The 25,930-nt window shown below is 42.2% G+C and overlaps 3 protein-coding genes across 4 annotated transcripts; all 3 read right to left on the reverse strand.

The window, feature by feature from the left end:
* Positions 1-8,961: 8,961 nt before the first annotated feature.
* Positions 8,962-11,478, reverse strand: LOC134451713 (tartrate-resistant acid phosphatase type 5-like). The gene is made up of 5 exons (XM_063202120.1): positions 11,273-11,478; positions 10,810-11,009; positions 10,432-10,556; positions 9,690-10,032; positions 8,962-9,390 (listed from the first exon to the last, which is right to left on the reverse strand). The coding sequence occupies exons 1-5, from the start codon at positions 11,361-11,363 to the stop codon at positions 9,130-9,132; spliced, it is 1,020 nt and encodes a 339-aa protein (XP_063058190.1). The 5' UTR covers positions 11,364-11,478; the 3' UTR covers positions 8,962-9,129.
* Positions 11,479-13,195: 1,717 nt separating this feature from the next.
* LOC134451725 (tartrate-resistant acid phosphatase type 5-like) lies at positions 13,196-16,130 on the reverse strand. Its single transcript, XM_063202131.1, has 5 exons — positions 15,932-16,130; positions 15,460-15,659; positions 14,861-14,985; positions 14,045-14,387; positions 13,196-13,625 (listed from the first exon to the last, which is right to left on the reverse strand). The coding sequence occupies exons 1-5, from the start codon at positions 16,020-16,022 to the stop codon at positions 13,365-13,367; spliced, it is 1,020 nt and encodes a 339-aa protein (XP_063058201.1). The 5' UTR covers positions 16,023-16,130; the 3' UTR covers positions 13,196-13,364.
* Positions 16,131-18,859: 2,729 nt separating this feature from the next.
* On the reverse strand, positions 18,860-25,709 carry LOC134451831 (tartrate-resistant acid phosphatase type 5-like). 2 transcript variants are annotated; one of them, XM_063202232.1, is made up of 6 exons: positions 25,637-25,709; positions 23,061-23,151; positions 22,444-22,643; positions 21,739-21,863; positions 20,051-20,393; positions 18,860-19,295 (listed from the first exon to the last, which is right to left on the reverse strand). In XM_063202232.1, the coding sequence occupies exons 2-6, from the start codon at positions 23,149-23,151 to the stop codon at positions 19,035-19,037; spliced, it is 1,020 nt and encodes a 339-aa protein (XP_063058302.1). In that variant the 5' UTR covers positions 25,637-25,709; the 3' UTR covers positions 18,860-19,034. The 2 variants fall into 2 exon arrangements, with proteins under 2 accessions (XP_063058302.1, XP_063058308.1); XM_063202238.1 differs by lacking the exon at positions 25,637-25,709 and adding an exon at positions 23,925-23,939.
* Positions 25,710-25,930: the final 221 nt, after the last annotated feature.

Consider the following 25,930-nt stretch of genomic DNA (forward strand, 5'->3'; position numbering starts at 1 on the left):
GGATGTTGGACTGCGCGGATGTTCATTATTGCATTATCATCACGTTTTCTAGTTCTACTGACTAAATATCAATGTGTTGGACCAAAGGAATTATCTCACGTGGAACTCGCCAAACTATGCTGAGGAAAACGCGAGACTTTTCGGAGGATTCCTGATCAACTTTGGATCCTACACACCTGTGGCACAACTTTTTGTACAGTGCTCGCATTTTCATTTTTCTTGGCGCCGGGATGGATCCTACAATTGTAGGGGGTTTTAACAGCTCATATCAGGGAGGAGGAGGAGGAGGAATGCATTCGTTTCAGTATGGCATATACGAGACGCCCATCTACAAGGAGTACAAGCCACCCCCGCGGGACATCATCCAACTCCCCAAAGCGGTGCTGTACTTACTGATGGCCGCGGTCGTGGTGATCGCCGTTGCTTACGCCATAGTCGGGCATCTCATCAAGGACCTTATGCTGGATATTCTAGGTAGGGCAGTGTTGCCTGTCGATGTATTTTTTAAAGGATATGACTTATTTCATGTTTAAATTGTCATTATTTATTTATTGATGTTATCAGTAAGACTACTGGCCTAGAAGTTAAAGCCAAGATATCATGTCCCTATGCAAATACAGTGTTTCAGACTTTTCTGTGTATGTAATGTTGTCATTGTTTAGAAGAGGTGTTAGAAGTCTTTTTTAATGCAAATATTAATCAAATGTGGTTACCATCACACATTTTCAAAGAGTGATAGTATGCAACATAAATAACTGATAGAGAGTGTGCGTTCTATTGGCAGATAATGTTAACAACACTTCCCTCTCTCTCTCCCTCTCTTTAAGAAATAGTAGTAGAATGCAACATAAGTCACTGCCACACACTGTTCCAAACATGTTAACTGGACCCACCCCCGGGCCCCCCCTTCTCTCTCGCTCTCTTTCTTACTCTCTCTCCGTGTGTAATAAATAGTGGTAGTATGCAACATAAGTCAATAAGTCACTGCTGCAGACTATTCTTAACCCGTTAAGACAAGCCGTTATAAATTTGTTGTTACCAGAATGACAATGACCAAGTCGTAGTGCGTTACTAAAGGCTCTGTGTTATGTCATAGTATTGTAGTACTATGGTAGTTAACTTTTCAATGTCTATTACAGAGTGCCACTGGAGGTACGGTGTGCATTAAGGGTCTATGACAGACATGTTAACATGTCTCCCTCTCCTTCTCCCTTTCCCAGACTGTGTCCTCGGCCCTATCGACGATGACACCAAGCAGGACGGTCCCCGCACTCCATCCCACATGCCCCCCATCCTCACCCACTCCCGACAGAACGCCTTCCACGTCTGGGACCAGGACGACGTGGTGATCCCGCTCGCCCTGTCCCCGGAGGAGAGCCCGCAGGCCAGCCCTCTGGCGTCCGTGGTGCCCTACATCTCCCACTTCTTCCCCTACTCCATCAACAGCGCCAGCAACAGCCCGGCGCTCTCCAACCTCACGCCATCGCAGTCGCTGCCGGGAGAGGGCCCCAGCCCGCGAGAGGCCAGTCACATGTACCCCTGACCCTAAAATGCATGATATTTATACTGCAGCGGCCCTTTGGGGGGTGCTATCATGCACTCGTACTCATAAAACTGCATAACATTTACCAGCTCAAGGGAGGCTAGTGCACATGTACTCGTTACCACAGCTGCATTACATACTGTATGCCAGCACTAGGGATACTATATACTCATACAACTGTATAACATGTTCGAGCCCAAAGGAGGCTTGTGCACATGTACTTGTGATAATCATCGCGTACCTGTGACCACAACATATACTAACTCAAAAGAGCGAGTGACCAGCTTACATATCACAAGCTAGCTACCTCTGACCAGAACTGAAAACATACTAAATGCATCCAGGGAACCATCCAAGGAACATGTGACCACCAAGGAAGCAGGCTGCATGTTACATACGTATGTGACCATTTCATTCACCATCTCAATGGATATATACAATACCAGCTACATGTCACCCAGGCCATAACCACAACTGTAACATACAGTATGTCAGCCCAAGACAAGAAAGTTCCAATGCACATGTGATAATTTCATCATATCAGCCATAGGAAAGGAGTTAGAAGATAGCATGCTTTTGTTCAAGCAATGGGAACTACAGTATATGTACCTGTGAATTTTTCATCTCTCTGGAAGAAACCAGCTCAAGCAAGCGAGTGGTGGTCTAAGCAGATTGCCCTCAACCCCTAGAAGACACGAGTTAACTTCGTGGTCATCTGCAGAATTCCAAGACACACATGCCTGGGGTTGTTGTGAGACTACACGGCAGGAGAATGTTCAATCTTCAGGATTGCCTTGGAATGAGGAAATAGGCTACATATGGCAGGTTTTTCTTTTCTTGCATTTTTGTTTTTTTGACTCTCTTCGACTTTTTTTTGTCCTGCCTTGAACTTGTGGTGTCTGGTGTTCTGTGTAAACATTTCCTGAATTCACATTGTTTATATTTATATTTATATATTCATGTTTATATATTATTATTCACTGTAAGTATTTATTCATTTTGATTCCTTTAAATGAGATGGACCAAATATCACATTGGTCCTAAATCATAGCCATAATCAAAATATTTGTATATGTGCACAAACTTCCTTCAGCTAGAGGCATTCAGTGATGTGCCACTGACTACTGTATTATGGGGACCATACTGCCCTAACAAAGGCAAATTACAATAGCTGCACAACATTGTAAATCAGAAAAATGCTTCCAATTTGTGACCATTGAAATATGATTTATGCAATTGCAAAACGTTGGTATACGGTTGGATATTGTGGTTATTGCAAATTTTACATGGAAATATCTCTTAAATGGGACACATTTGGACCATAAGGTTTTGTTACTATGAAGGAAGTGTTATGGCGATCATTTTCAGTCTAAACTCTATTTTGATTTTTAAAAAAAAATGTAGTTACTGCACTTTGCCTTTGTAGGGCAGCCTAGAGGACTGCCTGTAGGGAAGTAAGCTTGTCCTTAGCCATAACCTTGGTCCAACTGTTGGCCAAACCTGGACATGTGACATGGATTGACAGGACAGGGATAAATATGTCCTTTCCATGCCACATCAGGACCTGTTGTGTCTTTATTTATTTTTAAAAGAATGTGGTGTTTGTAAAATATCATCTTAAAGGAAAGCAATGTACTGTGTGTCGTTGCAGTGTGGAATATCGCGTGAATTCTCTGGAGTTATGTTGAAGTTTATTTTTTGTGGCGTACTTTTCTAAGGTCCCCTTAGGACTAGGGGGAGGAAACATTTTCTTAAAAGAAAATGTCTTGGGGTGAATATGTGATATCACAATCCTCTCTTTGTCTCTCTGTCTCTCTTTGCACTCTCCTTTGCCTCTATAAATAAAGCTAAGGACTATTAGTGTTTAGTGTTTTGGATGTTTTTTGGCACACTATGAAAACTATTTGTTGACTCAACTCAATCGAGTTACTTTGTTGCTTGGACACAGTTTAGTTGAGTCAGCGTATGCACGTTATTGAAAAGGATCACACCAACATATTTTTTAATTGAATTTTTAAGGATTATTTTGAGTGTTTCATGAACTTTCTGTTACATATTTTTCCCTGGTAAGATGATGTACAGTAGTAACTCTTATTACTTTGTTATGACGTTCCCTCAACATGACAATTGCAGTTATTCTATAACAATTCAACAAATCCTTTTTTTACAGTGTTGTCCTCTGTGTCATGATGACGTCTGATGGGCTATTTCCAGACTCATTAAGTGGCCCAGTCAGTGTGGGATTGAGTTAATAGACTTACATGAGGTGACCGTGAGGTGCTCTACTGCCAAGACGATTCTTTAAAGGCCTAATGTGTATTTTTAGTAGTTTATTTCCTAAATGTACTACTACCCATTCACAAATGTGATCTCTTTCATGAATGTTTAAGAAATAGAATACATCGTTATTTACTGGTCTGACCACCACTTGTAATTCAAATGATGGAGATGATCCACTTATTCATGTATGAAAAATACTGCAAACTTCCAAGCCATAATCAATACCTAGAAATAAAAGGTGGTAATACATGTGAAAAAGAAGGCATCTGTGAATGGGAATCATAATAATAATTCTACCTTTAACTTGTTTGACAGCAAAAGTAATATGTTGGTGCTTTTTGTGTAAAACAAATCTTTCATTGTGCCAGCTGTAAGACACGTTTGAGGCAGCATGACAACACCACACACACACACACACACACAGAAGTAAGACACGTTTGTGGCAGCATGACAACACACACACATACACATGCGTACACACGCATACTGTACACACACACACAGAAAGAGGTGTAATCTGATGTCCTCACATTATGCTCCATTGTTTCCTGCATCCTTTTATCCTGTGTCAGAACATACTTGAATCGGAAATCTTCCTCCTCCTCCTCATCCTCCTTGCATGTGGAAAGGATTATGGTTGCAAGGACAGGATTGCAGAGTGCGTTGTGCCATGCAGCTTATCCTAATACTACCGAATCCTCCATCATAAATTGTGAATGGATCACGATTTATGCCCTTCAGCAGCCCACTGTCCACAGCAGTGGCCTTTATAATCTTCTCTCATCCACAAAGGGGTTTTCGAACGATTAAATTCTCATCGCAGGTGTTTTTCCGTCAAGGGTCTGTCAGCTTGAACCAGTGATGTCATTCATTCTCGTTTCTAGTTCTTTAGAGTTAGTGACATAAAGAGACAGATGGTGTAAGCCAAACTACTGTAGTTCCTCCTGTCCAGTGGTGAAAGTAGGCAGGTGTGCACAGGTGTGTAGCACCGGTATAATGCTGCCCACATTTGAAATAAGTCTGCTATCTAAAAAGAAAACATGTACAACCGCACACTATGCCATTTGAGACAAGTGTCCTATGAAGAGACACCCTAAATAGTCATGCAGCGATATAGAGCTGTCGTGCACATTTTTATTTAGTTTGTAAGAAACGAAAAATACTTTCACCCCTGCTCCTGTCCTATACTGTTGCTCGTGCCCTCTTGCCTCAAAGTTTTACTACCGTCAACCCAGGCTGAGCAACTTTTAGTGGAGACTTTTCTCCCCCATTCAACATCCCATTTGTAAGTTCTTAGATGATGAACTTTGAATTGCGTTTTTGCTAAATATGGAATTATAACACTTTGATCATCATCAATGACACTGACCTTGTGTTTATAGTAAGTCCACAAGCAACAGGAAAGAACGGGAGCAGAGACTAGTGTGACCTCCACACAGAGTAAGTTACTGTACAGAACATGATGTGGGTGGTGTGAGGTAATCAACTTAACCATCCCTGACAGTCGCGTCCAAACCCCCGCTGTAATGCTTTCGCTGGGTCAGATGGGAAATACAGATTAGCGCGTCTCTATTGCCTTTATTTCAAATTGGATTACTGTACACAGTCTGCCCTGAGCGGGGGCCGATTCTTCAGATGCCAACCTTGAGCGCTCTCTCTCTCTCTCTCTCTCCCTGACTGTGCGACCCTGACTGCGCACTGTTCAACCTCTGATTATTGGAAAGCGCTGTCGGTCAAAAAATTAGCTCACATGGTTGGCTGCCCCTCCTCACAACATCAATGTTTGTAAACAACAAAAAACTGCATTATGAAGAATGTTAACGGTTTGGGCAGTCTGAATGATTCAGTTGTAGGCATGTGAATTTCTTTTGGGAGCTTGAGGGCGTTTAGACTCTTGAATCCAATCCACATTAGAGCTGAAGAAGACTCATGAAGCGATGAAATGTCTTCCAGCTCCCCAAAAAAAGTGCAGTTGCTTATAAAGCTGAGTGATTCACCTTAAAAAATATTAATAAAAATCACCTTCAAGACTTTTTCATAATCATAAGTCACAATTGGAATCAATTCAATCCCCCACTCCCCAACATCACCCACCCACACACAGACACACACACTCCTCATTTGGGAAGAATGAGAATCTTCACAGACAGTGCTTTGTTTGCGCAGTGATGATGTCCTGTGCTGTGTTTGAAAATACAATGTTAAGAGTCCCTAATCTACGCAGCTAACAGCGTCATGACCTGGCTGTGCCCTCCTAGTGACGCAGCACCTTCAGCGTTGCTTCTAGTCAGGCCAAGAACAATACAAATATCATTTCTGCTAATGCTAAATCGTGAACTCCTCCCACTTTGTCGGGAAACAAACAACCATTAGCAAACTAAGGGATCGTTATGCTCTTGGTCAGAACAAGTCTCGAAGAGATTTGAAAGACGATGATTATCAGGCCAAAGAGCGTCATGACCTGAGCTTGGCAGTGGGCAGCGTGTACTGTACTATACTCTACCTCGGCTAAGTTGACCTGGGTCATGTGTCTGCTAAATACTCAAGGTGATCTTCTGTTGCCTGACGCTGCTGTCGCGCTGTACTGTAACAATGTCACAAGCAATTACTCAATACAAAACAAACCAACAAAACGATCCAAAACGTTTCTTAAATGTTCAATGCCACAAACTATTGTAACCAAAACAACACCAAATTATTACTTCGAGGACGAGGAGGGGGTCCTCTGGTGCAGGTTTTCTGATGGATTTGTCAGTTTGAATGTGTGATTTATTGTGCAAATTTGCAGGCATAACTGCTTAGACCACTGTACAAACGACATCGATGTGTGCAGTTTATTGTCCTCAGCTGCAATGATATCTTGAATCACTATATGCGGTTTAATCGGCACCACAGGCAGGGTCGCTGACAGCTTTCGCTGGGCCCGGGACAAAGTCATCTGAAAGGGCCCCCCACCCAATACATACAATGTAATGAGGACCCACTTTTGGGCCCCCTATCTCCCTGGGCCCGGGACAACATACCTGTTTGTCCCCCCCGTCTGGCCTGACTTAATGGTTTATATTTGCGCAACAGTGATGCTCAGACTTGTCTCTCACCTAATTCTCCCACACTGCATTTTAAAACCCACGATCTGGCCTTGGCCCGTGTCTCTCATCCTATTTAGCAGTGCCCACAATTACCCCATAGACTGCATTCATCCAAGGTTTTACACAGTCAGCAACTGTAAGTTCAAGGATAAATGGACATCAGTGAGGTAATGGTGGCTGAACACAACTGCACAGCGATATTGAATTCTTTAAATCATTTTTGGTAAACTGTCCCCACCAAATACACCTGTCAGTTGCAGAAATGAGCAGACATGTGAAGACATTATCTATTGAAATGTCTTTTGTGGTGTTTGAAGTAGATCTGATACCATACATTTTACATGGAAATAAGTTACATAGTCATTGGACGAACATGTAATTCACATTATCAAAAAAAAAAAGTGCTTCAGTGTCTTCACCTTTTTTCCTTGGTGCTCCTCAGTGTAGTAGGGTCTCCCAAACTTGTTCAGGGTAGAAGACATCCGAGGCACTCAAAGTTGCAATTTTGTTGCAAACTTATTTTATTTGGCTACAATGCCTACGCGTTTCGGCCCATATGACCTTCATGGCACATCAAGAGCAGGCTGCTTGTTTGCCACTTAAAGCAATTCACATTGTTCCAATACCTTTCTTTCCTAATGCAAGCTAAACTTTTAAAAGTTCAAAAGTGAAAACTGACCAAAATTACTGCACAGTAGTTGACTAAGTAAGCATAAGGTCGTAAGATAATGCCGGTGCGAAGGAGAGGAAGTAACGCCACTGTAGCAGCATGTGGTCTAGGCCAAACTCCTCAGCAGAGTCCAGCCATCTAAGGTTTAGTGCGTGACTGCAGCCATCTGTCTGCACTGTAGCCTACTAAAATTAATCAGTCTAGGACTGTACTCACACGCACAGGAAACTCACCTAAGATGAACTTGTTCAAAGACCTAATGGAGCATTAGCAGACGTTGGAGCATGCTTCTGAGTGGACATCACTGGATCAGACACATAAAAACCAGTCAAGTGCAAAGACTTTTCCTCCCAATGACTTACACATTTTTTCCCCCAAAAAAACTATGCACACAAATTGGGTTGTCGCTCAAATGGAACGCCTCTGGTTATGCCACCATCATCGGTTTTCAAAACCTTAACCTATCTGAAAGTGCAAGACGTTGGAGCATGCTCCTCGGTTAGAGTGGACTTAATCTGAGATGTAAAACCGGTCAAGTGCAGAGAATGTGTTGAGAGAGGGAAGGGTTTGAACTTCAACTTCTATTGACTACATGCATTGAATTTCCCTCTCCGTTAAAAACATATTGCGCTTGTCCACAAATTTCTGCACACAAAATTGGACTGTTGCTCACACAAAATGCAACAGGTTCTTCCATACGCCACCAAAACAAGTTTTAAAAAAATCTTGACACATTGGAGAATGCAAGATGGTTGTATGTATTTGGGGAGGGGGGGAATTAAAAAAAAAAAAAAGCCCCACTATGAATATGCATAGCATTACTAAAGGCTGTGCAATTTGCCATTAAAAACTTGGAAATCAGTTGAGTCAAACACCCCACCCCCACTTAAAAAGAAACTTCTCCTGTAATTTGATTTAAAAACACCATTTAGGTGCAGCAGACATTGTAAAGTGAACAGACATGTTGGGAATTGTAATTGAGCCAAAGGATGCTGTATGAGAAGGGTTTTTTTTTTACTAAAGCCAACTGATTGCCTAGACATAAAGATTACTTCAGTGGATAAATAGCTAGAGGTAGGGGCTACTTAGCCATCCACACCAAGTGAATTGACAAGGATTAGCCACCCACATACCTCAAATGCCCCTTATTAGTGACCTGTGCCCTACAGAGCAGACGTACACAGGCAAAGTATCTGCAGTAAGGTCAGGCAAATTTAAACCCATTACGTGCAATTTTTAACCCCAATGAAGACCTCCCACTTAAGCTGAGCCAATCAGTAGCCCTCTCCAAGTATCCTGCTTTACCGTCGCCATCTAATGGCCAAGTGTAAACGCACAACCACCACAGGAAGGAAATGAAAGTGCGAAGACACAGAACATAAGTCAAAATGCAACAGTTTATTAAAACATATTTAAAAAATTAAGACTTTTAAATGAAACATTGAAAATGTACATAAAATATTTTAAAACACTTTAAAAAAAAATTTTTTTACACTTGAAGCTATACAAGGAGACGTAAAACGGAGCACTTCCAGAAATACTCGCTTCTAATCTGAATCATTTGTGCTGAAGCTCAGGTCACGTTTGGGGAGGACTGCACGGTAGAGGGACGTTCCCCTGGCCTGGATGAAGGTCATGGTCATTTTCTTTTTGTCAATCTCGATGTGCACGAAGCCGCCTAAGGTTGAGGCCTTACCAGTGAAGAACTTCAGGGAGTTGCGGGGAACGTGCTCGCGGTGGCGTGTGTTAGGATCCATGAAGTTGCCGGCTCCACTCACCACATACCCCACACCAGATTCCTTGATGTACTGCAGATGGAGGACAGTTTGTTACCATTGGGTGCACACTTGGCAGAAATCTAGAGATCAATTAGGATAATTAAAATCTTGCTCTCCTCCAAAGGATGACAATGTGTAGAGGGGCTTTTAAGACTGTTAACCTAAACTTGCTCACTCCCAAGTCAGTCACTTTGGATTGGACCAATTAATCTGGATGAAGAAATTGGTCATATCAAATCTGGTTCACACCAAAGCCTACAAGCACATGATGCAACCACAGCGCAAAAACTGTGCAAGTTACAGAAGCAGACAAGACAAATTGTACACACCTGCAGGTTATGGTCGTGTCCGCACATGTAGGCAGTGGCCTTGTACTTGACCAGCAGAGGGCGTAGCTTCTTCAGCAGGCAGTCGGTGGGGCCGTGCTCGGAGATGGACCACACGGGGTAGTGGCCGGCTACAAGCAGGAAGTCCGCCTTGGACCGCGCCATGCGCTCCTGCAGCCACAGCTGCTGCCGGTTGGCGTGGTAACCGTGCGGCCCACAGGGGGTCTGTTGCAGGAAGTCGTCTGCCTTGCCGCAGAAGAGAACCGTGTCAATCATGAGGATGGTGACAGTGCTGTTCGTCTGGGGGATCCGGAAGTTCAGCTCGTAGTAGTAATATGGGTATTGCCTGAAGAGGAAGACAGTCAGATTGGCTCGCTTGGATTGTGTTAAGATTCATTCAAGTCGTAGTTAAGAGCCTCGTTGTAGGCAATTGGACTTTCAAGTCACAAAAGTTGTAGTTGCATAGTAGCAGTATGGATATTGCCTAAAGCAGGGATGTCAACTAAAGACTAGGTGCATTAAAAAAAAAAAAAAAAAAGATTTTGGCCCACAGTGATTTAAAGTTTTACAACACTAGCCTAAAGGAAGGGTCAGGAAAAGACTGCGGTCAATCCAAATGGGGCCCTTCAGATCATCTTAGGCAAGAGTTTCTATAGGCAACTGGACTTGTTTCAAGCACCAAAAAGTACAGTTGTTAAACTTTTGATTCCACTTCACACCTTTAGACAAAAAGGAAGGAACTCACCATCTTTCAGACCTCTTGGAGTACTCAATTTGAGCCTGGACATTTCCATAATGGTCGTGGTTGCCCGCAATCACAAACCATGGCACATACAGAGACTTGGACGTGTACACCTTTTCAAAAGTCTCCTGTAGAATAGCAAAAGCGGTAGAGTCCGTGATAAGGGTTAGGAATTTCAAATCACTTAATGCCAAAGCAGTTATGATCTAGTGCACTCAATTTACATGGTTTTACTAGTTCACGTCCTTCAGGGAATGTCAGTCAACTCAAAACTACACAACTGAAATGTGAAGGATCTTATTCAGAGAACAGTTTTGTAAAATTGATACTAAATAGCACCTAAAAGAAAACAATGGTGGGAAGCAAATCAGCTATACGAACCTCAAATCTGGGGTCATTGACATCGGTCACCCCTCTGTAGTAAAAGTTGTCGCCTAGCGAGATAATGAAGTCTGCTCCCATCTGGTCGGCAATCTTGCCCATCTCTGTGGCCGTGGCCTGCTCAAGGGGCGTAATATACGGAGGGTACGGCAGACCACCCCAATCCCCGATTGCCAAGAACCGAAGGGATGACCGATTACCTAATGTTTGGATGAAAAAGAGAACACAAAAAAGGTCAAAAATGGATGTGAAGACTAATACACAATTGCAACATTCAAAAAACAAAAGACTAAAATTAAAACATTACTGGGTGCACGAAGTCAAAGACACAAATAACACCATTGATTTAAAGGCTGCTTTACAACTCCCAACACAGTTTCTAAATTTCAGAACACTGGCACATTAAAAAGGGAGTTGAAGTCATTCTAGAAGACACTTGTTCAAAAGAGCAATAATTACTTACCGCCTTTGCCTTCAAGGTCAATGTAGGAGGTTGGGTAGCAAAGGATCACTGGCAGAAGAGCAAGCAGGACAGTTAGCAGCAGCGCAGCCATATTTGCAAAAAGAGGAGAAAAGAAAGCGAAACTCAAATGCACTGATGTTCAAACCACCAAGGCCACACTACTGGCTCTCTATCTACCAGCTCCTATCTCCACCACTCTCTACCTTCTTGAGCTGCAACCTTCTCTTTTATATCAGAAAACCAAGCTCTGATGATTGCTGCATCTTGCTCCACACCTAACGAGCCAGTTGCCTATTGGTCAACTCTAATGGATCATTACAAAATCATCAGCCTACAGGTCAACTCTAATTGATCTGTTTGTCAGTTTGTATGTGTGATTTTTTTGTGCAACTTTGCAGCTCAGCACAACTGCACAATTGTCATTTCAACCGTAGTCGACTCACTTATGCAATGATTTCTTGATTCACTTTTTACGGTTTAATCGCCACCACTGTTGTGTCCTAGCTTGTTTTTATTTTTACCAGACCACATTCATTACTTCGTAATTCATTTTTGGTCTGGGTCCTCGATGCCTCGGAGCACTAGGGTGGGATCAGTGAGCTCAACTCTGGTTTGAAATGAGCTCTGACCAATCGCTGACAGTTGACGTGGTGCATGATATGCTCCCAAGTGCATTTGCTTATTGGCTGGTAACACCGGACGTCTGGCGGTCGACTGAAAACCCCCCTCAGAGAAGCGTAATCAGACCATTCGTGTATTACAAAGTAATTCAAAATTAATGGTCTGGCTTGTCAGGCTAACGGTGTCCTGCTGACAACTTAAGGGTTTATTTGCTTAAGAGTGATGCTCAGACTTTGCTCTCATCTAATTCTTCCACACTGCTTTTTAAAAGCCATGATCTAGTCTTGGCCTGTGCCTCTCATTCTATTTAGCAGTGCCCACAATTACCCTATAGACACCATTCTGCAGGTGGTACACATTCAGCAAATTGTAAGTTCTAGGGTAAATGGACAATAGTGGGGTAATATGTGGCTGAACACAACTGCACAGCGAAATTAAATTCTTTTTAGTACTCTTCCCAAATACAAACGGTATGAATGCTTTTGCAGTTGAGCAGACATGAGAGCATTTCTATTGAATTTGTTTGTTTAAAGCAGCCCTGGTACATGGAAATGCGTATCTCAATCGGAAGAACATGTAACTCACTATTGTTCAAATAACTTTTCCCAATGACAGCTTAATTTTAAAGTTCAAGTGAGGCTGGGAATAAGGCTTCTCTATGAACATGCAAAAAAAAAAAGCTACGCAAATTTGACTCAACTTAAAGTTTAAGGACAAACACCCCACCCCCACTTAGAGCAAAGTAACTCCCTGTAAATTCAGACCTTGAATAACTAGCAAAGTCAAAGGTAAATTGTAAACAAGTGAACAGAAAATGTGGTGTGCACTGAAAAATTGAGCCAAATTATGCTGTATGGGGAGGATATTTTTTAAAAGCCAACTTTTTGTCCAGTGTCAGGCTTGAAGAGTGATCATTGGGTCTTGTCAAAGACAGTGTACCGAGCGAGCCTCAAAGTACTGACATTTCTTTAAGGTCACAGATGAAGTATCATTGCTTCAGTGCCCAAGTAGCCATCCACACTAAGTGAATTGACTAGGATTAGCCATCCGCATACCTCAAATACCCCTCATAAGTGACCCGTGCCCTAAAGAGCAGACAAACACAGGCTACAGCAAAGTATCTGCAGTAAGGTCAGGCAAATTTAAACCCATTACGTGCAATTTTTAACCCCAATGAGCACATCCCACTTAAGTCGAGTCAATCAGCAGCTCTTTTCAAGTATCCTGCTTTACGTCGCCATCTAATGGCCAAGTGAAAACCCACATCCACTACAGGAAGGTACAGAAGACACAGGACATAAGTGAAAATGCATTAGTTTATTAAAATATATATAAAAAATTAAGACTTTTAAATGAAACATTGACATCTGCATAAAATATTGTAAAACAGGATTTTAAAATTGTGATTTTTTTTCACACTTGAAGCTATACAAGGCAGCATAAAAAGGAGCACTTCCAGAAATACGCGCTTCTACTTTGAATCATTCTTGCTGAAGCTCAAGTCCCGTTTGGGGAGGACTGCACGGTAGAGGGACGTTCCTCTGGCCTGGATGAAGGTCATGGTCATTTTCTCCTTGTCGATCTCGATGTGCGCGAAGCCACCCAAGGTGGAGGCCTTACCACTGAAGAACTTCAGGGAGTCACGGGGAACGTGCTCACGGTGGCGCGTGTCAGGATCTATGAAGTTGCCAGCTCCGCTCACCACATACCCCACGCCAGATTCCTTGATGTACTGCAGAAGGAAGACAAAGTTTACCATTAGGCACATACTCTGGCAGAGTAAAAGCCCCATCACTCAGTCCGTGCACCTTACAAATGAGGGCCCCAATTAGCCTTCGATTTGTGAGCAAATCAACCTTGGATTTGTGCCTTTCATTAGGCACAGCCAATTAAAATGCTTAAAAATCTTGTTTGCCTCCAAAAGACTAAATATATATTGTAGATATTAAAGCCCCTCTACACATTCTTCCTCCAAGTATGTTACTTTGGACCAATTAGTCTGATGTTCCCCCTAGGAACAGGTTGAGGAAATTAGTCAGATCAAATCTGATTAACACCTAAAGCCTACCAGCACATGTTGCAACCAAGAATAGCAAAAAGTTGTGCCAGATACAGAAGCGGAGAAGACCAAAGAAACTGGTGTACACACACCTGCAGGTTATGGTCGTGTCCGCACATGTAGGCAGTGGCCTTGTACTTGACCAGCAGAGGGCGTAGCCTCTTCAGTAGGCAGTCGGTGGGGCCGTGCTCAGAGATGGACCACACGGGGTAGTGGCCGGCCACCAGGAGGAAGTCCGCCTTGGAGCGTGCCATGCGCTCCTGCAGCCACAGCTGCTGCCGGTTGGCGTGGTAACTGTGCGGTCCACGGGGCTTCTGCTGCAGGAAGTCGTCTGCCTTGCCGCAGAAGAGAGTCGTGTCCACCATGAGGATGGTGACAGTGCTGTTCGTCTGGGGGATCCGGAAGTTCAGCTCGTAGTAGTAATATGGGTATTGCCTTAAGGGGAAAACAAACAAGGTCAAATTAGCCCACTTAGATTGTCTGTGAAGTTTAATTCAAGTTGTTAAAGTCTTAGTCAAGAGGCTTGTTGTAGGCAACTGGACTTCCAGTACCCAGAAGTTTTTAATCAACAGAATTATGAGTGGGTCTAGAGTCAGACAGTGTAACTGCACGTAGTAGGGACTGTAAATGTATTTTTGCCCAACTCAAAGCAGTAAGTGTAGGTCATGCACAATCTCAGTGCATTTTTTACATAAATATTGACCCACATGATGGATTTTGGCCCACAGTGAACTTAGGTTTGAGAACCCTGGCCTAAAGGAAAGATCAGGAAAAGACGACTGATTTGCAGACAATCAAAATGGGCCAGTCAGCTAATCTAGGGCAAGAGTTGCGATAGGCAAAAAAAAAAAAGTTTACAATTAAACTGTTGATTCCACTTCAAACCTTTAAAGAAAAAAAGAACTCACCATCTCTCGGACATCTTGGAGTACTCAATTTGAGCCATGACATTTCCCCAATGGTCGTGGTTGCCCGCAATCACATACCATGGGACATACAGAGACTTGGCCGTGTACACCTTTTCAAAAGTCTCCTGTAGAACAGCAAAAGCAGTAAAATCAATTTAGAAGGGTTGGCAATTTGAAATTACTCGATGCCGAAGCAGCTAGCTCACATCTTTCAGGGAATGTCAGTCAACTCAAAACTACACAACTGAAATGTGATGGATCTTATTCCGAGAATAGTTTTGTAAAATTGATACCAAATCCCTAGCCAGACTGTGCCAGTGACGCAACACTTTCAGCGTTGCAACTAGTCAGGTCAAGAGCAATGCAAGTATTTTCTGAGTTCCTGAAAATACGGGAACTCCTCTCACTTTGTCGGTAAGCAAACAACCATAAGCAAACCAAGGGAGGCGGGTCAACCATGCAGTTTGAGTAATGCTAATTGTTATGCTCTTGGTCAGACCAAGTCTTGAAGACATAAAACATTAATGATAATCAGGCTACCAAATCGCACCTTCCAAGTCAAACAGTGATGGGATGCAAATTAGCTATACTGTACGAACCTCAAACCTGGGGTCATTGACATCGGTCACCCCTGTGTAGTAAAAGTTGTCGCCAAGCGATATAATGAAGTCTGCTCCCATCTGGTCGGCAATCTTGCCCATCTCTGTGGCGGTGGCCTTCTCAATGGGCGTAATATACGGAGGATATGGCAGACCACCCCAATCCCCGATTGCCAAGAACCGAATGGATGACCTATTACCTAATGATTGGATGAAGATGGAACACTAAGGTCAACATTGGATGCGAAAACTAATGCAAAATTGCAACATTTAAGAAACAAAAAAGACTGAAAATCAATCACTCAGTGCAGGCAGTCAAAGAGACAAATACCATTTTAACATCATTGATTACATTTAAAGGCTGCTGTACAACTCCCAACACACAGTTTCTGAAATTCAGAACAGTAGTACATTAAAAGGGAGTTTAAGCCATTCTAGAAGACACTGGCTCAAAAGAGGAATAAATACTTACTGCCTTTGCCTTCAAGGTCAATGTAGGAGGTTGGGTAGCAAAGGACCACTGGCAGAAGAGCAAGCAAAGTAGTTAGCAGCAGTGCAGCCATCTTTGATTTTGACTTTCTTTTCTCCTCTTTTTGCAAAAACACTCAGGTTGGAACCACCAAGACCACACTGCTGACTCTATCTACCAGATCCTATCTCCACCACTCTCTACCCTCCTGGGCTGCAACCCTCTTTTTTATAGCAGAAAACCAAACTCTGCTGATTGCAGCACCTGGCCCCACACCTAACGAGCCAGTTGCCTATTGGTCAACTCTAATGGATCGTTACAAAAATCATCAGCCTATTGGTCAACTCTAATTGATCCGTTTGTCGGTTTGCATGTGTGATGTTTTTTGTGCAAATTAGCAGGAATAATTGAGTAGGGCTGCGTTTCCCAAAAAGTCTTAAGTAGTACTTCAGTCTAAGTAGTACTGAAGTATGAGGTTCCCCTTTGGCAATATATCATAAATAGATCTCACATCATCATCACTAAAAGTTTATACTGTCATGCACTATTTTACCTAGCACATGCACTTGGTGAAACCATTTTATTTGCATGTGCGAGAAAAAACATTTTATGTAGGCCTATAAAATGATTGTATGCATAAACTTTTAATGATGTGGTATATTGCCTAGGATGCCCCTCATGCTTAAGTACTACTTAAGGGTTTTTGGGAAACACAGCCTAGACCACTGTTGAAATTACAATGGCTGTGCATCTGTACCCAGCTGCAATGATATCTTGATTTCCTTTATGCAGTTTAATCGCCACCACTACATCCTGCCGTACCTCTGACAACTTTGTGCAACTCTCGCTATTTCTCAAAGTCAAGTGTTCTAGCCTTGGTAGTGCGTGAAACGCCTAGTGATTGGATACTCCTCGGAGAGCATCCAATCACTGGGCGTTTCAAGCACTACCAAGGCTAGAACACTTGACTTTGAGAAACAGTGAGTGATTCACAGACTTGACTCTCACTTAATTCTCCCACACTGCATTTTAAAAGCCATGATCTAGCCTTGGCCTGTGTCTCTATCTTGTCCTGTATATCGAGCACTTGTGTCAGTGCTCTGACGGTTAGACTAGTGCATAGTGCTACTTCAGATCATCAACACTTCACTACAAACTGGCATATTCCCAGGCTGTCTGAAAGAAGCTGTTGTAAAACCATTACTTAAAAAGAACAACCTGGATCCATTGGTACTTAATAACTATAGGCCCATATCTAATTTACCATTCATGGGTAAAATAATAGAAAAAATAGTTTTTAATCAATTAACTGCCTTCCTAACGTCCAATAGCTGCTTCGACAAGTTTCAATCAGGTTTCCGTGCCAACCACAGCACTGAAACCGCCCTGATTAAAGTTATGAATGACATACGACTGAACTCTGATGCTGGCAAAATGTCTGTTCTGGTGCTTTTAGACTTAAGCGCAGCGTTTGACACAGTTGATCACGCTATACTATTACATAGACTCGAACACTGGGTTGGCTTCACTGGCATAGTGATCAACTGGTTAAAATCATACCTACAACAAAGAAGTTTCTTTGTCGCCATTGGTAGCCACATCTCATCTCAGATGTCCCTGAACTGTGGGGTCCCCCAGGGTTCCATTTTGGGACCACTATTGTTCAATCTATATATGCTCCCACTGGGACATATTATCATGAATAACTCAATACATTACCATTGCTATGCGGATGATACCCAACTTTATTTATCCATGTCCCCCAATGACTACACCCCCCTTGAATCACTCTATCATTGCGTTGACCAAATTAACAATTGGATGTCCCACAATTTCCTCCAGCTAAACACGGACAAAACTGAAGTTATTATATTTGGGAAAAAGGAGGTAAGACAAAAGATTGCTACTGTCCTGGAAACTAAGGGGCTGAAAACAAAGGATACGGTTAAAAACCTTGGCGTCCTTATTGACAGTGAACTAAGCTTCACCAGTCACATTAAAGCCATTACTAAGTCTGCATTTTACCACGTAAAGAATGTTTCTAAATTTAGAAGCCTAATGTTAAAGCATGATTTGGAGAAGCTAATACATGCCTTCATTTTTAGTAAGCTTGACTACTGCAATAGTCTTTTTACAGGCCTCCCCAAAAAGACCATCAAACAGCTTCAATTAATCCAGAATGCAGCAGCAAGGGTACTTACTAAAACAAGGAAGTTTGACCACATTACTCCAATCTTGAGATCACTGCATTGGCTCCCATAAGTTACAGAATTGATTTTAAGGCACTGCTTCTCGTGTTCAAATCACTAAATGGAATGGGACCCACCTATCTGCTGGATATGTTTCAGCTCTATGCACCAAATAGGTCACTAAGGTCAACTGAGAAGAATTTGCTGGTAATGCCTAGAGTCAAAACAAAGTGTGGTGAGGCAGTTTTTAGCTTCTATGCTGCAAAGCTCTGGAACCATCTTCCTGATGATATAAAAAATGCACCATCTGTTGCAAGTTTTAAATCTAGACTCAAGACGAAGCTTTTTGCAGATGCCTACCCGTAACCTTAATTTTATGTATTTAATTTTAATTTTTATTCTACCATATGTTTTACCATAGCGCTTTTTCTTTCAACTTAGCTAAAATTATGTGTTTGTATTTATTTATTTCCATTTTCTTTTTATCATATGTTTTATCTTAATGTTTGAAATCTTCTTTGGCTTTTAAATACTTTTAAAGGCTCTTTGTATATGAAATCTTCTTTGGCTTTTAAATATTTTTAAAGGTTCTTTGTAAAGCACATTGAGTTGCACATGTGTATGAAATGCGCTATATAAATAAAGTTGACTTGACTTGACTTGACTTTATATCGCTTTCTAATGGCCAAGTGAAAATGCACAACCACCACAGGATAGAAATAAGTGTTAAAGAGACAAAATATAAATGAAAACGTAATAGTTTATTAAAATATATAAAAAATGAAGAACTTTTAAATCATACATTGAAATTTACATAAAATATTTTAAAACAGGATTTTAAAATCTTGATTTTTTTTTTTTACACTAACAGCTATACAAGGCGACATAAAAAGGAGCACTTTCAGAAATACTCGCTTCTACTCTGAATCATTTGTGCTGAAGCTCAGGTCCCGTTTTGGGAGGACGGCACGGTAGAGGGACGTTCCTCTGGCCTGGATGAAGGTCATGGTCATTTTCTTCTTGTCGATCTCGATGTGCGCGAAGCCGCCCAAGGTGGAGGCCTTACCGGTGAAGAACTTCAGGGAGTCGCGGGGAACGTGCTTACGGTGGCGTGTGTCAGGATCCATGAAGTTGGCGGCTCCGCTCACCACATACCCCACACCAGATTCCTTGAAGTACTGCACATAAAAGAACAAGGTTTACCATTAGGCGCATAGTCGGCAGAGATTAAATAGGTTGAATAGGTAAGAGTGAAATCCCCATCACACTATCCGTGCACCTCACACAAATGAGGGACCCAATTAGCCTTCGGTTTGTGACAATTAGGCATGCTAAGATGCTTAAAAATGTTGTTCACGTCCAAAAGATGACAAAATATAGTCTTAAAAGCCCCTCTACACACTCTCCCTCCAAATAGGTTACTTTGGACGACTGATTTGACCAATTAGTCTGATGTTCCCACTAGGAACAGGTTGAGGAAATTGAGCAGATCAAATCTGGTTCACACCAAAGCCTACCAGCAGCACATGGTGCAACCACAGAGCAAAAGTTAGTGCCAGTTATAGAAGAGGACAAGACAGAAGAAATTGGTGTACAGTAGTAAGGCTACGCCCTCCTAGTGACGCAACATCTTTAGCATTGCTTCTAGTTAGACCAAGAGCAATACAAACATTTTCACTCCGAAGAAATCGGGAAGCAATGAACTTTGTGCAGCTCCAACGGCCGTGGCTAGAGGCATGTTCAAGGCAGTGGTTTGAGCGTAGGCGTTCTATTGGGACTAAGAAAATGTTTTAAACTTTGGCACAGCCTTTTCTGGCCTCGACCAGTAGCAAACTGAGGCTGTTTGAGAAATGCTATTAATTTCCTTCTTGGTCAGACCAAGAGCTCGGTACAAGATTTGGAAGTCGATGATAATCAAGCAAGGTGTACCCACCTGCAGGTTATGGTCGTGTCCGCACAGGTAGGCGGTGGCCTTGTACTTGACCAGCAGAGGGCGTAGCCTCTTCAGCAGGCAGTCGGTGGGGCCGTGCTCGGAGATGGACCACACAGGGTAGTGGCCGGCCACCAGGAGGAAGTCCGCCTTGGAGCGTGCCATGCGCTCCTGCAGCCACACCTGCTGCCGGTTGGCGTGGTAACCGTGCGGCCCGTGGGGCTTCTGCTGCAGGAAGTCGTCGGCCTTGCCGCAAAGCAGGACCGTGTCAATCATGAGGATGGTGACCGTGCTGTCCGTCTGGGGGATCCGGAAGTTCAGCTCGTAGTAGTAATACGGGTATTGCCTGAAGGGGAAAGTACAGGGTCAGATTGGCTCGCTTGGATTGTCTGAAGATTCAGGGTGGGGGTGCAGGTTACGATGTTCCTGGTGGGGACTCCCCCTGGGTTCTACTCTAAGGTTCTATAGTCTATTCAGGAGGCTATTCAGAGACTATAGAATCTATTCAGAGACTATAGAACCTTACAGTAGAACCCAGGGGGAGTCCCCACCGTGACATCATAACCTGCAAGCTCACCTTTAAGTCATCTTAGTTAAGAGCCCTGTTGTAGGCAACTGGACTTTCAAGTCCCATACAGCATTGTAGTAGTATGGGTGTTGCCTGAATGGAGGGTCAGGAAAAAATGGGATGAGATTGGTCCATTTGGATTGTCATTCAGGGCTGCGTTTTCTAAAAACTCAACTCAACTAAAGCCTAAGTAGTACTTAAGTATTAGGTGCCCTCTAGGCAACATACCCAACATGATCTCCAAAAATTCCGTGCTCCTGGACACAGATGTTCAGGACATGAAATCCGTGTCCAGGAGCACGGATTTTGCCAAAATTGTTTTCCGTACTCCTGGACACGGAATTGTTTTCCGTGATGGACACACGATCTCTCTATACTCCCACAGCTCTATGTTTCCACAGTCTTTGACCTCAGTCAAATATTTTTTCTAAAAAAAAAAAACATTTCTTACTGACAGGTTAGGGTTATGGATTGTTTTGGTCTGGGCACAGCTAGTATTCTTTCATTCATTATATGAAATTGATAGCCTATCAACCAACTGGAAAAGGTATTTCTCAAAAATATGTCTTGACATGTTAAGGTTAGGGAATGTTTTGGTCAGGGCACAACTTAAAATTGCCATTATTTTGCCTAGGATTAGCATTTGGTATGTATTTTCTAATGATAGAGCTAACACAGTGCTGTGGGAATATAGAAAGCACTTCCGTGTGCCCATCACGGAAAACAATTCCGTGTCCAGGAGCACGGAATTTTGGCAAAGTTTCAATCGAGCAGCATAGTTGCAGTACCTTTTTTGACCATTTCCTGCACAGTGTACCTTTTAAGTTTATAAATAAATACATTATTTTACCTCGCACATGCACTTTGTGCATGCAAATGCATGTACCAGAACAAAACATTGTACAGGCCAACACAATTATTTTATGTAAAGACTTTTGTTGATACAGGTGGCACCTCATACTTAAGTACTACTTATGAGTTTTTGGAAAACGCAGCCCAGGTCATCTTAGGCAAGAGTTTCTAGAGGTAACTGGACTTATTCCAAGCTCCAAAAGTGCAGTTTTCTACATCTAAACTTTTGATTCCATTTCACCCCTATACAGAAAAAAGGAACTCAACTCACCATCTTTTGGACATCTTTGAATACTCAATTTGAGCCATGACATTTCCAGCATGGTCGTGATTGCCCGCAATCACAAACCATGGCACATACAGAGACTTGGCCGTGTACACCTTTTCAAAGGTCTCCTGTGGAACAGCAAAAGCAGTACAGTCAGTTACAAGAATGGACATCTTGATGCCAAGGCAGCTGGGATCTAGTGCAGGGATGGGCAACTGGAGGCCCCGGGGCCACATGCAGCCCAGCTCGTCATTCAGTGTGGCTTAGATAAAACACAATTAAAGAAAGAAAGAAATGATGACCAGATTTTTCAAAACACTACTGTATTGCCATTGTGATTAAACTGTTGGCAGATAGAGAACACTCCCATTCCATCCAAATTATACCAAATATCGACAGTCAGTGAAAAACCAACTGCATCTTGAGCTATGTGAGTTGCAGTCTGATCCCTGGTCATGTGGCCCTCTGATGGTGGCGATGAAAAAACATGACCCTCTGTATCACGAAAGTTGCCCATGCCTGATCTAGTGCAACAATTTAATTTACTTGGTTTTACTAGTTCACATCCCACAGGGGGACTTAAGTGAACTCAAAACTACTCAGCTGAAATGTGATCTTATTCCGAGAACAGCTTTGTAAGGCTAATACCAAACAGCACCTCCACGAACAAATGAACAAAGTTGTGGAAAGCAAATCAGCTATACGAACCTCAAACCTGGGGTCATTAACATCAGTCACCCCTTTGTAGTAAAAGTTGTCGCCTAGCGCCAGAATGAAGTCTGCTCCCATCTGGTCGGCAATCTTGCCCATTTCTGTGGCGGTGGCCTTCTCAATGGGCGTAATATACGGAGGGTACGGCAGACCTCCCCAATCCCCGATTGCCAAGAACCGAATGGATGACCTATTACCTAATGATTGGATGAAGAGGGAACACTGAGGTCAAAAATGGATGTGAAAACTAATGCAAATTACAACTTTACAAACTACTAAAATTCCCACCATGAAAAAAAATCTGAATTTCAGAATACTAGTACATTACAGGTGCACTGTTTAGAATGGTGGCCAGAGTAGTTATTGCCACTATGATGCTAATTGAATCTGTGCCGTCTATTGCCAAATTTGATCTTTTCATGAATATTTACTAATTTATACATATTTACTAGTATTACAGCAAGCTCTGCAGTCAAAAATGGCTGGAAATTCAAAATGGCAGACGTGCATTTTCATGTATGAAAAGTGCAATTCTCCGTCTGGAAATAAACTACTAAAATTCTTACACAGTGCACCTCTAAAAGAAAAAAAAACAGTTTGGAATCAGTACTTACTGCCTTTGCCTTCAAGGTCAATGTAGGAGGTTGGGTAGCAAAGGACCACCGGCAGAAGAGCAAGCAGGGTAGTTAGCAGCAGCGCAGCCATCTTTGCAAAAAAGAGGAGAAAAGAAAGCTGAAATCAAACACACTCAGATTTGGACCACCAAATTGGTGGCTCTATCTATCAGATCCTATCTCCACCGCTCTCCATCTTTCTTTTTTCAAACCCGGGTCACCCGGGGGTCATCCCTATGTTCCCCGCAAACTGGGAACTTAGGACCCTTTTTTCAAAAAAGGGTTCTACTGTATGTTCCCCGCTGCTTACAAGTAGACTGCTGCCGCATGGCAAAGCGCATGTTGTTGTTGCACCTCTGACAGGTTAGGTTTAGGGATAGTTTTGGTCAGGGCACAAATGTACAACTCAGAAAACATTGTATTACTGACAGGTTAAGTTTAGGGATGGTTTTGGGAAAGGCGTAGATACAATGCGGGGAACAGAATCCTCTTTTAGAAAAAGGGTCCTTAGTTAAGGAACATAGGACCCGGGGAACATGGGTATGCTCCCGTGACCCGCATAGCAGTCCGGTGTCCAGCCGTCAGAGCCAGCTGGGCCACCACTCTACTTTTTTGATTAGCAACTAGGGCTGCACGACGATATTAGAAAAATATGCGATACATGATAACATGACTGTATATCGCAATATCGATATTACTCGCAATATTTAATATAAACATATATTTTCCCCTCTCTACTTGCCATTCTACACTTTATCATGTATGAAACAACTGAGAGCAATGTTTTATTTCAAACATTATTTTTATTCGGAAAAAACATGGCTAATATACAGTATCAACTTAAAATGTCAACCTTTTTAATACCTTTTTTAACCTTTTCACCAAATTGGCTGTTATTAAAAATTAAAAAAGTAAATATCACGATATAACCAAGCCGTGATATTGCGATATCGATACATTTTCGAAATATCGTGCAGCCCTATTAGCAACCATCTGTTTTATACCAGAAAACCAAGCTCTGATGATTGCAGCACCTGGCCCCACATCTAACGAGCCGGTAGCTTATTGGTCAACTCTAATGGATTGTTACAAAATCATCAGTCTATAAGTTAACTCTAATTGATGATTACAAATAATTCACTCTCACCTGAAAAGCAAAGGCAGAGTGCAAGTTGTCAGATGGAAGTTTACAATTTTTCGATTAAAAACAAAACAAAAGTAGGGTGAAACTAATTACTGAAATGTGTTGTAAGTCCATCTTGAGTGTTTTACATTCCACAGGTAGCTACCAATATTTGTCTGGGTTAAAGGGAGACAGGTGGCAACCTAGCGCCAAATACCCATGTGGTTGTGGAAGTAAACCAAAACAAGAACACAGCAATCAGAGCATCAGACAAAATGCAGATGGGATTTAAACGCAGAGGGCTTCAAACTGTTGATGAAGTGCCACCAGTTACATGAAATGTTTTGTGTCTGCCACTTACAGTTGCGACTGATGTGAATTGTAGTAAATCATTTCAATGACATATATATATATATATATATATATATATATATATATGCATGGACCCATTTTTGGTGTAAAGGTTTCCTTTCTCATGATTTAGTCTTACTAGCTAATTTTCCTCAGATATCAAACGTGTTATGCTCTATCAAAGTTGGGGGAGTATGATTTTGTGTTGTATTAGTTGAATTAAGCATAACTAACATATCTGCTGCAGACAATGCTGTCTCTTTCACACAGCAATTACGTATCTGCCTTCAATATGTTTAAAATTCCCTTATTTCACACGTTTTATTCTTGTTTGTCCAGTACATTGCAGGCCATCCTACTCTACATGACAACAGCATTTAAAAACCACAATAAAACCACAATGCACATGTCTGACTTGACTAAATACTATTTGTGGCCTTGAGGACATCTAGTACTCGTCTTTTATTTTTGTTTGTCTGGTTCATTGCGGGGCATCACAAGTACTTGACAACATGTACTTAAAAAAACTCAATAGTAGACATATGCAAGACTGGACAAAACACCATCTATGCTCTTGAGGAAATGTGGGACAATACCAAAATGCAGAGTGCAAATAGGCAGAGCAATGTCATCGCTTCTGACAGTGTGCCGTAAAAAACAATCTTCAAACCCAAACACCTCTCTTAAAGTTGCCCCAAGACTAAGATAAATCCATCCTCTGCATAAACACATCTGTTCTCTTATCTATTCTACATTACTTGTATACTGCTGTACTCTGTACTTGCTTGAATGTCCTCCTTGCAAGTCACGTGTCACTATAAATGTAATGTAATCATTTTATAGTTACTTCAGCTAAATGCTCCCTTTAAATCCCACACCTAAATGTTCCAATAAATGCACATGAAGTCATCTTTAAGTAATTTCAACAGAATGCTCACAAGGCATAAATGCACATTACATTACATTGCATTTGGCAGACGCTTTATGACCAAAGTGACTTTCAAACGAGGACATAATCAAAGCCAACATCACATGAACTCATCTTTAAAAAATCATTTCAAAAGAACGCAGCACATAATAACGAAGACGATATTGTACTCACATTGATGTAATTGAAGTGGTTAAAGTGGTTCAAGCCCCAAGTGGTTGAAGTCCCGAAGTCGTGGGAGATGGTTCTTTATAGTGGCTTCTCTCTTGCCCACTCTACTGTGCGGGCTCCTGCTGTCACAACACTTTTATATTACCCAGTCGTTTAGGCGTGTATGTGTGTATGTGAGTGTGTGTGTGTGTGTGTGTGTGTGTGTGTGTGTGGACGTGAGTGTGTGTCAGTGGACGCGTGCCCTGTAGAATCCCAGTCATGAGCGTGTGCACGAGTATAGCATGAGGGCAAAGCGTG

Source organism: Engraulis encrasicolus, chromosome 1 (assembly GCF_034702125.1).
Source record: "Engraulis encrasicolus isolate BLACKSEA-1 chromosome 1, IST_EnEncr_1.0, whole genome shotgun sequence".
NCBI classification, from domain to species: Eukaryota; Metazoa; Chordata; class Actinopteri; order Clupeiformes; family Engraulidae; genus Engraulis; species Engraulis encrasicolus.

What these genes read in the sequence shown, in the direction of transcription:
- LOC134451725 (XM_063202131.1), bottom strand. Translation starts at nt 16,022, where the DNA reads ATGGCTGCACTGCTGCTAACTACTTTGCTTGCTCTTCTGCCAGTGGTC. An exon ending in TCCAAGATGTCCGAGAGATG is followed by an intron (nt 14,388 to 14,860) that starts GTGAGTTCTTTT and finishes TTTCCCCTTAAG; the next exon opens with GCAATACCCATATTACTACT. An exon ending in GACACGACCATAACCTGCAG is followed by an intron (nt 13,626 to 14,044) that starts GTGTGTGTACAC and finishes TTCCTTCTGCAG; the next exon opens with TACATCAAGGAATCTGGCGT.
- LOC134451713 (XM_063202120.1), bottom strand. Translation starts at nt 11,363, where the DNA reads ATGGCTGCGCTGCTGCTAACTGTCCTGCTTGCTCTTCTGCCAGTGATC. An exon ending in TCAATGACCCCAGATTTGAG is followed by an intron (nt 10,557 to 10,809) that starts GTTCGTATAGCT and finishes GCTATTCTACAG; the next exon opens with GAGACTTTTGAAAAGGTGTA. An exon ending in TCCAAGAGGTCTGAAAGATG is followed by an intron (nt 10,033 to 10,431) that starts GTGAGTTCCTTC and finishes CTTCCTCTTCAG; the next exon opens with GCAATACCCATATTACTACT.
- LOC134451831 (XM_063202232.1), bottom strand. Translation starts at nt 23,151, where the DNA reads ATGGCTGCGCTGCTGCTAACTACCCTGCTTGCTCTTCTGCCGGTGGTC. An exon ending in TGACCTTGAAGGCAAAGGCA is followed by an intron (nt 22,644 to 23,060) that starts GTAAGTACTGAT and finishes TCCAATCATTAG; the next exon opens with GTAATAGGTCATCCATTCGG. An exon ending in TCAAAGATGTCCAAAAGATG is followed by an intron (nt 20,394 to 21,738) that starts GTGAGTTGAGTT and finishes TTTCCCCTTCAG; the next exon opens with GCAATACCCGTATTACTACT.